The 16,092-nt window shown below is 52.9% G+C and overlaps 1 protein-coding gene across 1 annotated transcript in view; it reads left to right on the top strand.

Moving 5' to 3' along the window:
• LOC149431219 (ribosome quality control complex subunit TCF25-like) overlaps positions 1–14,850 on the top strand; it is a gene marked incomplete at its 5' end in the record, with an annotated part of 25,735 nt that extends 10,885 nt beyond the window's left edge. Inside the window, 6 exons of the mRNA XM_089665776.1 lie at positions 789–876; positions 2,106–2,264; positions 4,523–4,613; positions 12,238–12,317; positions 12,480–12,552; positions 14,398–14,850. Coding sequence (XP_089521902.1) covers positions 789–876; positions 2,106–2,264; positions 4,523–4,613; positions 12,238–12,317; positions 12,480–12,552; positions 14,398–14,562 — 656 coding nt within the window. The remainder of the gene's footprint in view (positions 1–788; positions 877–2,105; positions 2,265–4,522; positions 4,614–12,237; positions 12,318–12,479; positions 12,553–14,397) is intronic.
• Positions 14,851–16,092: the final 1,242 nt, after the last annotated feature.

Here is a 16,092-nt window from a genome sequence, read left to right as displayed (position 1 = left end):
GTCCGGTAGGCAGGGAGGGGGTAGAAGTGTCCGGTAGGCAGGAAGGGGGTAGAAGTGTCCGGTAGGCAGGGAGGGGGTAGAAGTGCCTGGTAGGCAGGAAGGGGGTAGAAGTGTCCGGTAGGCAGGAAGGGGGGGGCGGTGCCCAGTAGGCAGGGAGGGGGCGACGGTGTTCGGTAGGCAGGAAGGGGGTAGAAGTGCCTGGTAGGCAGGAAGGGGGTGACAGTGCCCAGTAGGCAGGAAGGGAGGGACGGTGCCCGGTAGGCAGGAAGGGGGTGACGGTGCCCGGTAGGCAGGAAGGGGGGGACGGTAGGCAGGAAGGGGGGGACGGTGCCCGGTAGGCAGGAAGGAGGGGACGGTGCCCGGTAGGCAGGAAGGGGGGGCGGTGCCCGGTAGGCAGGAAGGGGGGGGCGGTGCCCGGTAGGCAGGAAGGGGGGGGCGGTGCCCGGTAGGCAGGAAGAGGGGGACGGTGCCCGGTAGGCAGGAATGAGGGGACGGTGCCCGGTAGGCAGGAAGGGGGGGGGCGGTGCCCGGAAGGCAGGAAGGGGAGGGCGGTGCCCGGTAGGCAGGAAGGAGGGGATGGTGCCCGGTAGGCAGGAAGGGGGGGACGGTGCCCGGTAGGCAGGAAGGGGGGGGCGGTGCCCGGTAGGCAGGAAGGAAGGGGCGGTGCCCGGTAGGCGAGGGGTAAAGAAGCGTCTTGGTTTCAGGCCTGGGTGACCTCATGTCTCTGTTATTGCTGAGATTGTGATCTAATATTTTGATTCCTTTCTGTTGATTTGCCTCCTTTGTAGTTCTTTTGCCTCTTCTGGACGCCTGCGGAGTTCAGCCGGATAACATTGTGGCTTCTCATCCATTTTTTGGGCCGGTTGCCCAGCTCAGGTGAGTAAAGGCCGTCCAGCAGCATTGTGTGGCTGCCCCGCTCCACCACTCTGTACAGCCAGCACCTCCGAGACTCGGCTTCCCACACATACCAGCCTGCAGGAACCTACCTACAGAAAGTACATAACCTGCAGCTCCATTAATAACACGTTAATAACACGTCCCGTCATGAGATGCCAGCAATAAACACGTTTCTCCCCCCCCCCAGGGGACGGTGAGATTTGTACATTGACAGAATAATGCATTTTCCCAGGAAAACCCATTTGAATATTAAAGTGGCTGTGAACCCTCCATATACCCAGTGAAATGACCGGCCTCAGGTGGTACACAGAGATGGAAGCAAATCCTCCTACAGAAGTTGTACCTGTTTATCTGCAACCCTCTCCTCTTTACATCCATTCAAAGTGCAGAATTTATACAGCTTGTCTGAGATTTCAGAAAGCAGGAGGCGGGGAGCTGATGTTACACTCTGCCAGGCTCGGTGAGAGGAGGGACACACCCACCTTCACACAGGCTATCAATCGCAGGCTGTGTGCTGGAGGTCCCTTTCCTGTCACCATTTTTCTCTTGGTGTCAGGAAAACTTGTCAGAAGCGAAGGAGGCAGCAGATAGAAATGACACTTACTGCTCTGGACTGAGACAAGGACACATTATGGAGGGATGTGCTTTCTTCATATTTCATGTCTGAGGTTTCCAGCCAATTTGAAGTGTTTTCAGCTCCCGGCAGACGTGTTTAATAGTTACTGTGATCTGTTTTCATATTTATTTATTATTTCAGGTACTTATATAGCGCTGTCAGTATACGCTTTACATATATTGTACATTCATCAGGCCCCGCCCCCGAGGAGCGTACAATCTAAGGTCCCTAACTTACATTCATACATATACTGGGGACAATGCAGACCGGAGCCGATTCACCTCCCTGAATGGACACTACAAGTACCACTGATCCATCAGCACCCCACCCCCCACTAAAGAGGCAAAAGAGGAGGCCCAGCGTGCCGCAATGTATTTGTGAATGAAGGAGTGGCGCACATTGTGAAGGTCGGGTTTGCTCTGAATGGGCTCCTATTACACGTTACACACCGGCACGGAGTTGGGGGTCCTCTCCCTGTACATCCGCCACTGATTACCGTTGGGGGGGGGGAGGGGGGGCGGGCAGGGGGGCGGCGGTCAGCACTGCTCTGTCTTCTTGCTTGTTCTGAATATTAATGATCGTTTCCATGCAGCCAGCCGGCCGCCTTGTCTCAGCTGATCTCCCTGTATGTGGGGCGGAGTCACATCCTATGGAAGGAGCCTTCAGTCATGTCCTGGCTGGAGCAGAATGTGCGCGACGTCCTCCGATTGGTGGACAACAGCGAGCCCATTGTGAAGGAGTGCGAGATGAGGTAAGGGGGAGGGGAAGTGATATCAACCGCCTCCCACCCGCCATACAAGGAAATGACCGGCGCAAGGCGGTTCTCTCGTTCTGGGAGGACATTATATGATGTCCTCCCACTCTAACCACGCGTGCCCATCACTGCAGCCTATCCGTGCCCATCACTGCAGCCTATCCGTGCCCATCACTGCAGCCTATCCGTGCCCATCACTGCAGCCTATCCGTGCCCATCACTGCAGCCTATCCGTGCCCATCACTGCAGCCTATCCGTGCCCATCACTGCAGCCTATCCGTGCCCATCACTGCAGCCTATCCGTGCCCATCACTGCAGCCTATCCGTGCCCATCACTGCAGCCTATCCGTGCCCATCACTGCAGCCTATCAGTGCCCATCACTGCAGCCTATCCGTGCCCATCACTGCAGCCTATCCGTGCCCATCACTGCAGCCTATCCGTGCCCATCACTGCAGCCTATCAATGCCCATCACTGCAGCCTATCAATGCCCATCACTGCAGCCTATCCGTGCCCATCACTGCAGCCTATCCGTGCCCATCACTGCAGCCTATCCGTGCCCATCACTGCAGCCTATCCGTGCCCATCACTGCAGCCTATCAATGCCCATCACTGCAGCCTATCAATGCCCATCACTGCAACCTATCCGTGCCCATCACTGCAGCCTATCCGTGCCCATCACTGCAGCCTATCCGTGCCCATCACTGCAGCCTATCCGTGCCCATCACTGCAGCCTATCCGTGCCCATCACTGCAGCCTATCCGTGCCCATCACTGCAGCCTATCCGTGCCCATCACTGCAGCCTATCCGTGCCCATCACTGCAGCCTATCCGTGCCCATCACTGTAGCCTATCAGTGCCCATCACTGCAGCCTATCAATGCCCATCACTGCAGCCTATCCGTGCCCATCACTGCAGCCTATCCGTGCCCATCACTGCAGCCTATCCGTGCCCATCACTGCAGCCTATCCGTGCCCATCACTGCAGCCTATCCGTGCCCATCACTGCAGCCTATCCGTGCCCATCACTGCAGCCTATCCGTGCCCATCACTGCAGCCTATCCGTGCCCATCACTGCAGCCTATCCGTGCCCATCACTGCAGCCTATCAGTGCCCATCACTGCAGCCTATCCGTGCCCATCACTGCAGCCTATCCGTGCCCATCACTGCAGCCTATCCGTGCCCATCACTGCAGCCTATCAATGCCCATCACTGCAGCCTATCAGTGCCCATCACTGCAGCCTATCAGTGCCCATCACTGCAGCCTATCCGTGCCCATCACTGCAGCCTATCCGTGCCCATCACTGCAGCCTATCCGTGCCCATCACTGCAGCGTATCCGTGCCCATCACTGCAGCCTATCCGTGCCCATCACTGCAGCCTATCAATGCCCATCACTGCAGCCTATCAATGCCCATCACTGCAGCCTATCAATGCCCATCACTGCAGCCTATCCGTGCCCATCACTGCAGCCTATCCGTGCCCATCAGCGCAGCCTATCCGTGCCCATCACTGCAGCCTATCCGTGCCCATCACTGCAGCCTATCAATGCCCATCACTGCAGCCTATCAATGCCCATCACTGCAGCCTATCAATGCCCATCACTGCAGCCTATCAATGCCCATCACTGCAGCCTATCAGTGCCCATCACTGCAGCCTATCAGTGCCCATCACTGCAGCCTATCAATGTCCATCACTGCAGCCTATCCGTGCCCATCACTGCAGCCTATCCGTGCCCATCATTGCAGCCTATCAATGCCCATCACTGCAGCCTATCCGTGCCCATCACTGCAGCCTATCAATGCCCATCACTGCAGCCTATCCGTGCCCATCACTGCAGCCTATCAGTGCCCATCACTGCAGCATGACACCCTTTATGGCATGACACCCTTTATGGCATGACACCCTTTACGGCATGACACCCTTTACGACATGGCACCCTTTACGGCATGGCACCCTTTACGGCATGGCACCCTTTACGGCATGGCACCCTTTATGACATGGCATCCTTGATAGCATGGCACCCTTTACGGCATGGCACCCTTTACGGCATGGCACCCTTTACGGCATGGCACCCTTTACGACATGGCATCCTTTACGACATGACACCCTTTACGGCATGACACCCTTTATGACATGACACCCTTTATGACATGACACCCTTTATGTTCGTCCAGAAGTAGCAGCATCGCCCTGTGCTAGGAGAACATGAGACTTGTGATTGCTGGGCTGACACTCCTCTGCTTCTCCCATTGGCAGGAGGAAGATTCGGTATCAGAGCGCCCCCAGGAACATCCATCGCCATGTCATCCTGTCTGAGATCAAGGGAGCGAGCTCCGCACTGCCGCTGGTGAGTCAAAGGCCTCTGTGTGTCTCCTGCGCTCGGCTCTCGCTGTGTTTTTTGTTTTTTAGCCGCGAGCTTGGAACTGGGAAAGATCCAGAGATCGTTATATCCGCAATGTCACAAGACGGGAAATGTCCTGTTACCTCCCGTGTGCACGTCTGTGTCCGTTACTTCTTCACCACTAGGGGGCAGAGCAGTGGGACTTTCATTCTGACTTGATATGGGGCTTCATCCAAAAGGGGAATTTCCGCTTTGAGGCCTCCACCCCCGTTCCTGTTTGTGAAATGGCACTTTTGGGGAGGGGGGGGCAGGTACCTGATTTTGACAGGTCCCCCCTCCCACTTCCACTCCAACTGCCTAGGCCAGGGGTATCAGACTCCATTTCATCGCGGGCCCTATGAGTACTATGGTTGCCCTCCAAGGGCCGGTTGTATCTGTCAGTCCAGAATACCCCCCCCCCCCCCATTACATCAGATGTCATGAATCCCACACCCTCCCTAACATCGCCATGCACCCCCTTTGGGGGCTGAGCTGGAAAGCAGAAAGTGCCGGGTCTGGAGGAGGACCCAGAGTCTATTGAGTGCTGAGACCAGGGGAGGCAGAGATGAGGGGTGCTGTAGCTGCACTGAGGGGTGCAGGATTTGGCAGAGGAGTTCTATTCTCCTCTATGCTGCCAAATGCTGAGACAAGATGGGGGCGGAGACAAGGGGGTACCTGAAGGAGAGGTGCAAGGGCCACATGAATTGGTCTGGAGGGCCAGATTTGGCCCCCGGGCCTTGTGTTTGACACCTGTAGCCTAGGCGATCGGAGCAGAAGTTCTCATTCCCTCCTCCCTTCTCCCTGCCGTCTAGGACATGGGACAGGTCCCAGAAGACTACGGGGCCATTCGTAATGCGCAGCGCGGCTCGCACATGAGCAGTGGGCACCCGGCTGTGAAGCCGCAAGCTGTCACAGCCAGGAGCCCACAGTTAAGATGGCGGCACAGGAGACAGAAGGCAGGAGGTGAACACGACTCAGGTGAGCACACCGCTGGATCCTGGGACAGGTGAGGGCTGTTTATTAACACCTTTACGCCGGCCGCACACAAATGTTCGGCCTCCCAGCATCTGGGCCTAGACGGCGGGCGGCCGCACATTTGCGTTCATGTAAGAAAAAACATATGTGCCGCGTGCTCCCAGCACACATGTCCGGTACTCACGGAAAGGTCACGGTCTGCTCTTTCGATCGGGACCTTTCCCGGTCATGTGACCGCCTTGACGACACCTCACGGCGGTCACATGATCCCTTAACCACGCCCCGCCTCCCGGCATCTCAAACTCTTAAAAGGCCGGGAGGCGCCGGCGGGAAGGGGTTAAACGTCAGCAGATACAGTCTTTAATTATTAAACAGGAGCCGGCAGCCCCGCTTCAGAGGATCTCACTATTCCGGGCCATGAAACAAAGTAACAAAGGGAATACACTGAGAAACAAAAACTAAAAAGTGTATAGAAACCCAAAACCTCCTCTCCATTGTCCGAGGGACACGGGAATTCAGTCTGGTTATACTGCCACCTTCAGGAGGCTGGGACACTAGCAAACAAACAAAAACCTGTAAGCCACGCCCTGCGTAGCCCCTCCTCTAGGAGTGACTGGCCGACATTTAATCCTGTGAGCAGGCTGGATGTACTGAAGCTGATCCATCGATAGATTTCAGTGCAACCAGCACTTTCGTGTGATCACTGGCAACAGTTACAGCCACCAGTAGTAATCCTTGTGTTCTGCCGGCAGGGAAGCCTCCCAAGGTAAAATCTGGTAGATCAGTCCCAATCCATAGGTCAGAGCTGTAGATTGGGATCTCTTTGCCGTATTTCACCTTAGCTGGGGGCATCCAAATGTAAAGGTCATTGTGTCCTAATCCTTATGGAATATTTTTATACCACACAATTACATGTGACGCCATTTTGTTGTTTTTTTGTGAATGTACTCTACATTGCCACAAGTATTGGGCCCGCCCTCCAAATCATGTGATTCAGGTGTTCCAATCACCTCCATATCATGTGATTCGGGTGTTCCAATCACCTCCATATCATGTGATTCAGGTGTTCCAATCACCTCCATATCATGTGATTCGGGTGTTCCAATCCCCTCCCAATCATGTGATTCAGGTGATCATTGGTTTTAACTGTTAGTAGATCAGTAGGTTAGTAGAGCAGTTAGTTTAGTAGGGCAGTGTCAGTGTAGTGAGGGAAAGCCAGACTGTGAAGGGTGAAGAAGGTTGTTGTCGGTGAGGGAGGAGTTCAGGCGATTGTAGACTAAGCGTTCTAGGAGTATAGAGGTAAATGGCAGCAGGGAGATGGGTCTTAAGTTGTTCAGGTTGGTGGGGTCCAGGAAGGACTTGTTAAGTATGGGAGTGATGTGCGCATGCTTTACAGGGGAGGGGAATGCGCCAGTAGAGAGGGAAAGAATGAGGATGTGAGTGAGGGAGCATAGGATGGAAGAAGAGGATGACCGTAGTAGTTGTGAGGGGACAGGATCCATATCATGTGATTCAGGTGTTCCAATCCCCTCCATATCATGTGATTCAGGTGATCTAATCCCCTCCCATCATGTGATTCTGGTGATCCAATCCCCTCCCATCATGTGATTCAGGTGTTCCAACCCCCTCCATATCATGTGATTCAGGTGTTCCAATCCCCTCCATATCATGTGATTCGGTTGTTCCAATCCCCTCCATATCATGTGATTCAGGTGTTCCAATCACCTCCATATCATGTGATTCGGGTGTTCCAATCACCTCCATATCATGTGATTCAGGTGTTCCAATCACCTCCATATCATGTGATTCGGGTGTTCCAATCCCCTCCCAATCATGTGATTCAGGTGATCATTGGTTTTAACTGTTAGTAGATCAGTAGGTTAGTAGAGCAGTTAGTTTAGTAGGGCAGTGTCAGTGTAGTGAGGGAAAGCCAGACTGTGAAGGGTGAAGAAGGTTGTTGTCGGTGAGGGAGGAGTTCAGGCGATTGTAGACTAAGCGTTCTAGGAGTATAGAGGTAAATGGCAGCAGGGAGATGGGTCTTAAGTTGTTCAGGTTGGTGGGGTCCAGGAAGGACTTGTTAAGTATGGGAGTGATGTGCGCATGCTTTACAGGGGAGGGGAATGCGCCAGTAGAGAGGGAAAGAATGAGGATGTGAGTGAGGGAGCATAGGATGGAAGAAGAGGATGACCGTAGTAGTTGTGAGGGGACAGGATCCATATCATGTGATTCAGGTGTTCCAATCCCCTCCATATCATGTGATTCAGGTGATCTAATCCCCTCCCATCATGTGATTCTGGTGATCCAATCCCCTCCCATCATGTGATTCAGGTGTTCCAACCCCCTCCATATCATGTGATTCAGGTGTTCCAACCCCCTCCATATCATGTGATTCAGGTGTTCCAATCCCATGCATATCATGTGATTCAGGCGTTCCAATCCCCTCCATATCATGTGATTCAGGCGTTCCAATCCCCTCCATATCATGTGATTCAGGTGTTCCAATCCCCTCCCAATCATGTGATCCAATCCCCTCCCAATCATGTGATTCAGGTGATCCAATCCCCTCCCATCATGTGATTCAGGTGTTCCAATCCCCTCCATATCATGTGATTCAGGTGTCCCAATCCCCTCCATATCATGTGATTCAGGTGTCCCAATCCTCTCCATATCATGTGATTCAGGTGTCCCAATCCCCTCCCAATCATGTGATTCAGGTGATCCAATCCCCTCCCAATCATGTGATTCAGGTGATCCAATCCCCTCCATATCATGTGATTCAGGTGTTCCAATCCCCTCCCATCATGTGATTCAGGTGTTCCAACCCCCTCCATATCATGTGATTCAGGTGTTCCAATCCCCTCCATATCATGTGATTCAGGTGTTCCAATCCCCTCCATATCATGTGATTCAGGTGATCGAATCCCCTCCCATCATGTGATTCAGGTGTTCCAATCCCCTCCATATCATGTGATTCAGGTGTTCCAACCCCCTCCCAATCATGTGATTCAGGTGATCCAATTCCCTCCCATCATGTGATTCAGGTGTTCCAATCCCCTCCATATCATGTGATTCAGGTGTCCCCTCCCCTCCAATCATGTGATTCAGGTGTTCCAATCCCCTCCATATCATGTGATTCAGGTGTCCCCTCCCCTCCCAATCATGTGATTCAGGTGTCCCCTCCATATCATGTGATTCAGGTGTTCCAATCCCCTCCATATCATGTGATTCATGTGTTCCAATCACCTCCCAATCATGTGATTAAGGTGTTCCAATCCCCTCCATATCATGTGATTCAGGTGTTCCAATCACCTCCCAATCATGTGATTCAGGTGTTCCAATCCCCTCCATATCATGTGATTTAGGTGTCCCCTCCCCTCCATATCATGTGATTCAGGTGTCCCCTCCCCTCCAATCATGTGATTCAGGTGTTCCAATCCCCTCCATATCATGTGATTCAGGTGTCCCCTCCCCTCCCAATCGTGATTCAGGTGTCCCCTCCCCTCCAATCATGTGATTCAGGTGTCCCCTCCATATCATGTGATTCAGGTGTTCCAATCCCCTCCATATCATGTGATTCAGGTGTTCCAATCCCCTCCATATCATGTGATTCAGGTGTTCCAATCCCCTCCCAATCATGTGATTCAGGTGTTCCAATCCCCTCCATATCATGTGATTCAGGTGTTCCAATCCCCTCCCAATCTTGTGATTCAGGTGTCCCCTCCCCTCCAATCATGTGATTCAGGTGTTCCAATCCCCTCCATATCATGTGATTCAGGTGTCCCCTCCCAATCATGTGATTTAGGTGTCCCCTCCCCTCCAATCATGTGATTCAGGTGTTCCAATCCCCTCCATATCATGTTATTCAGGTGTTCCAATCCCCTCCCAATCATGTGATTCAGGTGTCCCAATCCCCTCCCAATCATGTGATTCAGGTGTTCCAATCCCCTCCCAATCATGTGATTCAGGTGTTCCAATCCCCTCCCAATCATGTGATTCAGGTGTTCCAATCCCCTCCATATCATGTGATTCAGGTGTTCCAATCCCCTCCATATCATGTGATTCAGGTGTTCCAATCCCCTCCATATCATGTGATTCAGGTGTTCCAATCCCCTCCATATCATGTGATTCAGGTGTTCCAATCCCCTCCATGGACACAGGTGTATACAATCAAGCCCCTAGGCATGCAGACGGCTTCTACAAACATTGGTGAAAGAATGGGTCGCTCTCAGGAGCTCAGTGACTCCAAGCGTGGTCCCGTGATAGGTGGCCCCCTGTGCAATAAGTCCATCCGTGACATTTCCTGGCTACTAAATATTCCACGCTCAACTGTTAGTGGGATTATAACAAAGTGGAAGCCACTGGGAACAACAGCCACTCAGCCACCAAGTGGTAGGCCACGTCACATGACAGGGCGGGGTCAGCGCATGCTGAAGAGCACAGTGCGCAGAAGTCACCAACTGTCTGCAGAGTCAATAGCTAAAGACCTCCAAACTTGGTGTGGCCTTCAGATGAGCCCAACAACAGTGTGTAGAGAGCTTCATGGAATGGGTTTCCATGGCCAAGCAGCTGCATCCAAGCCTTCCATCACCAAGTGCAATGCAAAGCGTCGGATGCCGTGGTGTAAAGCACACTGCCACTGGACTCTAGAGCAGCTCATCCAAGCCTTCCATCACCAACATCTTTTCAACCCGCAAAGAGAAATAGGATGCGATGTCAGAAGAAATAACCTGAAAATGCTGACATCTGCATCACTGGAAGGCATCGCACACCCGTTTCCTGAGCAGTTTTCTGCGTGGTGATGCATCTTTGTGTGAAGAGATCCCAACAAGTTACAAAATAAAAGTATTAGAATATCTGAGAGCAAAGAAAAAAAGATATATATATATAACTCCGCCCAGAATGTCAGCAACATCTGCTGCTCTGTGCAGTGAATCCGAATAGACTTCTGGGGGCCATCCAGAGTTGAGCAGAATACTATAGAAGGGCACGCCCGGTGTAGGTGAAGGCAGAGAGCCGCATACAACGTGTTGGGGAAATGCACCCATTTCTCATGTCAGACGCCCCTCCGCAGCTACTCATTCTTATCTCTGTATATGGAAATGGATATATTCTGCTTTTCGATATCCTGGTCTTCTTGTACCTTGCACCCTGCAGATTCCTGGACGTCCGTGCCATACAAGCAGGTCTGTCATTCCTCACCGGTCACGGTATTTTGTATTTGCTGTCCATAGGATGGGCCCATGAATGAGGCCATGTAGGCAAGATGGGCCATGAAGGAGGCCGTGTAGGCAAGATGGGCCCATGAACGAGGCCGTGTAGGCAAGATGGGCCCATGAATGAGGCCGTGTAGGCAAGATGGGCCCATGACTGAGGCCGTGTAGGCAAGATGGGCCCATGAACGAGGTCGTGTAGGTAAGATGGGCCCATGAACAAGGCCGTGTAGGCAAGATGGGCCCATGAATGAGGCCGTGTAGGTAAGATGGGCCATGAATGAGGTTGTGTAGGCAAGATGGGCCCATGAATGAGGCTGTGTAGCTAAGATGGGCCCATGAATGAGGCTGTGTAGGCAAGATGGGCCCATGAATGAGGCCGTGTAGGTAAGATGGGCCCATGAATGAGGCCGTGTAGGCAAAATGGGCCCATTAATGAGGTTGTGTAGGCAAGATGGGTCCATGAACAAGGCCTTGTAGGCAAGATGGGCCCATGAACGAGGCTGTGTAGGCAAGATGGGCCCATGAACGAGGCCGTGTAGGCAAGATGGGCCCATGAACGAGGCCGTGTAGGCAAGATGGGCCCATGAACGAGGCCGTGTAGGCAAGATGGGCCCATGAACGAGGCCGTGTAGGCAAGATGGGCCTATGAACGAGGCCGTGTAGGCAAGATGGGCCCATGAACGAGGCCGTGTAGGTAAGATGGGACCATGAACGAGGCCGTGTAGGAAGATGGGCCCATGAATGAGGCCGTGTAGGAAGATGGGCCCATGAATGAGGCCGTGTAGGCAAGATGGGCCCATGAATGAGGCTGTGTAGGTAAGATGGGCCCATGAATGAGGTTGTGTAGGCAAGATGGGCCCATGAATGAGGCCGTGTAGGAAGATGGGCCCATGAATGAGGCCGTGTAGGCAAGATGGGCCCATGAATGAGGCCGTGTAGGCAAGATGGGCCCATGAATGAGGCCGTGTAGGCAAGATGGGCCCATGAATGAGGTCGTGTAGGCAAGATGGGCCCATGAATGAGGCCGTGTAGGCAAGATGGGCTCATGAATGAGGCCGTGTAGGCAAGATGGGCCCATGAATGAGGCCGTGTAGGCAAGATGGGCCCATGAATGAGGCCGTGTAGGCAAGATGGGCCCATGAACGAGGCCGTGTAGGCAAGATGGGCCCATGAACGAGGTTGTGTAGGCAAGATGGGCCCATGAATGAGGTTGTGTAGGCAAGATGGGCCCATGAATGAGGCCGTGTAGGCAGAGGGGTCCTCCATGGAAATGAATACTCGCTGTACTCTGGCCCGCTCTCCTTGACCATGGGAAGGGCCCCTGCATGCTTGTCACATGGTTAGTGATTGGGAATGTAACGTTTTATGTATGGCTGTTTATTGGTGTATGGTTGTTCCCGCAGGAAGTGACATCACAACCCGTGCTCGGCTTTGACCCACTACCTCCGCTGGATTCCGTTGTGTCCTATACAAGACCAGAAAGGTAACGCAGGTTGGCGATGATTGAGGAACGCTCAGCTTTGCTCCCCGTTGGGTCTCATTCACACGAGCGTTCCGTAGAATCCAGTGAAAGTATCCGATTCCAAGCAATATTGTGATGAAATGGCGCGGGAGGCGTTATCGATTGTTTTCTCTCTCTTTGTAGGACACATCGATCGTCTAATGAAGGAACGCTCTCTCTCTTCTTTCGATCCTTATTGCCAAATTTTAACTTGCAGGTTGGTATTCCGACTTTCTGCATTCTTCAGGTTCTAGGACCCTTTCAGTGCCAGCTGAGTGTGGCGCGCCGCGCAGACCGCCATGGCCGTTCCTCATTGGTGGATACGCCCGGAATGGAGTTCAGTCGCTGTGTCACTTGGAAGGGATGGGGGGAAAAAATGTGTAAATTGAGGAGATCAGTTCTGATCGATCTTCTTCCTGATGTGAGCAGACAGCCTGCTATGGCCTTCCCTACTCCTGGCGGTATTGAGGAACTGCCTGGCGAATGTGAGGAACTGCCTGGTGACTGTGAGGTACTGCCTGGTGAATGTGAGGAACTGCTTGGTGAATGTGAGGAACTGCCTGCCGAATGTGAGGCACTGCCTGGTGACTGTGAGGTACTGCCTGGTGAATGTGAGGAACTGCCTGGTGAATGTGAGGTACTGCCTGGTGAATGTGAGGAACTGCCTGGTGAATGTGAGGCACTGCCTGGTGACTGTGAGGTACTGCCTGGTGAATGTGAGGAACTGCCTGGTGAATGTGAGGAACTGCCTGGTGAATGTGAGGCACTGCCTGGTGAATGTGAGGAACTGCCTGGCAAATGTGAAGTACTGCCTGGCGAATGTGAGGAACTGCCTGACGAATGTGAGGCACTGCCTGGCGAATGTGAGGCACTGCCTGGCGAATGTGAGGCACTGCCTGGCGAATGTGAGGTACTGCCTGGCGAATGTGAGGTACTGCCTGGTGAATGTGAGGCACTGCCTGGTGAATGTGAGGCACTGCCTGGCGAATGTGAGGCACTGCCTGGTGGAATTGAGTCATGTGCTCCCCTCCGGCAGCAAATGGGATGTTTGCTCTCTTGCCGAGCTCCAGGTGGCACCACAGCTGACACTTCCGGGTGGATTGGATTAGTGGATCGGTCGTGGGGGGCGGGGTTAGTTCCTGGTGACCCGTAGCTCACTAATCTGTAGTGACCAATGGGAGAAACCGCAGCGTAGCTTGGGGGGGGGGGGGTACCAGCACTGTCACGAGTGATTGCCCTGTACTACGTGTCCTGATGGACCAATACGCCCACCGACTACAGAGTGTGCCCGCCACAGCGAGGAGTGAGATTCTGTGCGGTGCAATATCTGCATCATACCGTGGGGGGAATAGTGCCCCATCATTGGTGTCAGTGGAGGAATAGTGCCCCATCATTGGTGTCAGTGGGAGGAATAGTGCCCCATCATTGGTGTCAGTGGGAGGAATAGTGCCCCATCATTGGTGTCAGTGGGAGGAATACTGCCCCATCATTGGTGTCAGTGGGAGGAATAGTGCCCCATTGTTGGTGTCAGTGGGAGGAATAGTGCCCCATTGTTGGTGTCAGTGGGAGGAATAGTGCCCCATTGTTGGTGTCACTGGGAGGAATAGTGCCCCATCATTGGTGTCAGTGAGAGGAATAGTGCCCCATCATTGGTGTCAGTGGGAGGAATAGTGCCCCATTGTTGGTGTCACTGGGAGGAATAGTGCCCCATCATTGGTGTCAGTGGGAGGAATAGTGCCCCATCATTGGTGTCAGTGAGAGGAATAGTGCCCCATCATTGGTGTCAGTGGGAGGAATAGTGCCCCATCATTGGTGTCAGTGGGAGGAATAGTGCCCCATCATTGGTGTCAGTGAGAGGAATAGTGCCCCATCATTGGTGTCAGTGGGAGGAATAGTGCCCCATTGTTGGTGTCACTGGGAGGAATCGTGCCCCATCATTGATGTCAGTGAGAGGAATAGTGCCCCATCATTGGTGTCAGTGAGAGGAATAGTGCCCCATTGTTGGTGTTTGGAGAAGGGGAAGAGGTTGACAAATAACCGTGATGTGGGTTGTGTTTTGCAGGGGGAGGCTCTGCCGGAGGGAGAGAACGCGGGTGCTGCTCAGGACTTGAATCGAGGTGTAAATCGGCTCATGGCAGCCATGAGGGACATGCTGGCCAATATCCAGTTCCAGGAACCCCCCAGAGAAGACAATCCAGACGAGGACGTTGATGGGGAATGGGACTGACATTTCCCCTTTTTCCGGTGAACCCGTCATGACAGAAATATTGGTGTCATTCCCATTGAAGGCGTCGGCTCCCCAGTTTTCCTGCTCCTCCTATAGCTTTGTCATTTACCTGCAACCAGTATGTAGCCAGAGAAGTCCTGACCTTTGACCTCTGTTGTCATATACTGTCATGGACCCCAAAGCCGGAGGATGGGAGCGGCGAGCCTGACACCGAGAAGCTGACCAAGGACTCACCTTTTCCCTTTATAACACCATTGTACAGTGAAATAAATACAAGTCGGGAACGCACCACGCTGCTGCTGCTGGGGTGTCATTTACAGGCGTGCAACGTCAATATATATGGAGATTGTGGGGAAGGTCGTCAGATTTACCTTCACTTCCTGTCCTGCTGACAACGGCTCCACAGACAGGAAGTGCGGGAAATTCTGCAGCAGAAATAAGTCTGGCAGGGGCTCCGCCAGACAGGAAGTGCGGGAAATTCTCCAGCAGAAATAAGTCTGGCAGGGGCTCGGCCAGACAGGAAGTGCGGGAAATTCTGCAGCAGAAATAAGTCTGGCAGGGGCTCCGGCCTTCCCGTACATTGCGAAGGGAAAGTATCGTTTTCTGTTCCTAATTATTGAGGGACTCAGGAGATATGATCCTTCATGTTATCCCGCCACCTACAGGAGAGGAGGACACTGGCAAACAACCCACAATAACTCCTCCCACTTCCTACTGACGCCATGGCTCTGGTGTTTGCTGGTGTCTGTGGTTCAGCTGTTCTTAAGGTGGAACTTCTCTCTCAATCGACGAGTTATTTGTGATCCTTCTGCTGCCGGCATCACATAGGAAGGGATGTTGTATTTACTGGTTTTATACCTTTTTTTTTTTTTTACGTTTCTTCAGTTACTTCCTGGTTTCTGGCAAATGATGTCATACATCCCAGGAGTCTTTAGGAGGGGAGGGTTCTCAGCTCAGCCACTGCCTGATCTAGGGGGAGATGGATTCCAGGAAGTAAATGATACATGAATCATCTGCCCTTACTTAAGATGGCCTCTGCTAGAAATGCCAGGAGGTGTTTTTTAAATTGATTTCTTATCATTGCATGGAGACATCGATGGATGGATGGATGGATGGATGGATGGGGGAATGTGCTTTGAATATTAACAATTAATTAAATAGCATTTTTGGTTTGTGGTGCTCAGATGCCGTGTAGTTCCCTGGACCCCGCATTCACTATATCCCCGGACCCCCCATTCACTATATCCCCGGACCCCCCATTCACTATATCCCCGGACCCCGCATTCACTATATCCCCGGACCCCGCATTCACTATATCCCCGGACCCCCCGTTCACTATATCCCCGGACCCCGTGTTCACTATATCCCCGGACCCCGCATTCACTATATCCCCGGACCCCCCATTCACTATATCCCCGGACCCCCCATTCACTATATCCCCGGACCCCCCATTCACTATATCCCCGGACCCCCCATTCACTATATCCCCGGATCCCGCATTCACTATATCCCTGGACCCCGCATTCACTA

The sequence above is a fragment of the Staurois parvus genome, unplaced genomic scaffold, assembly GCF_062004578.1.
Source record: "Staurois parvus isolate SC_StPar_1 unplaced genomic scaffold, SC_StPar_1.0 ptg002340l, whole genome shotgun sequence".
In the NCBI taxonomy this organism is placed as follows: Eukaryota; Metazoa; Chordata; class Amphibia; order Anura; family Ranidae; genus Staurois; species Staurois parvus.
Note: the sequence above shows the minus strand (reverse complement) of the source record. Positions and strands in the feature narration are given on the sequence as shown.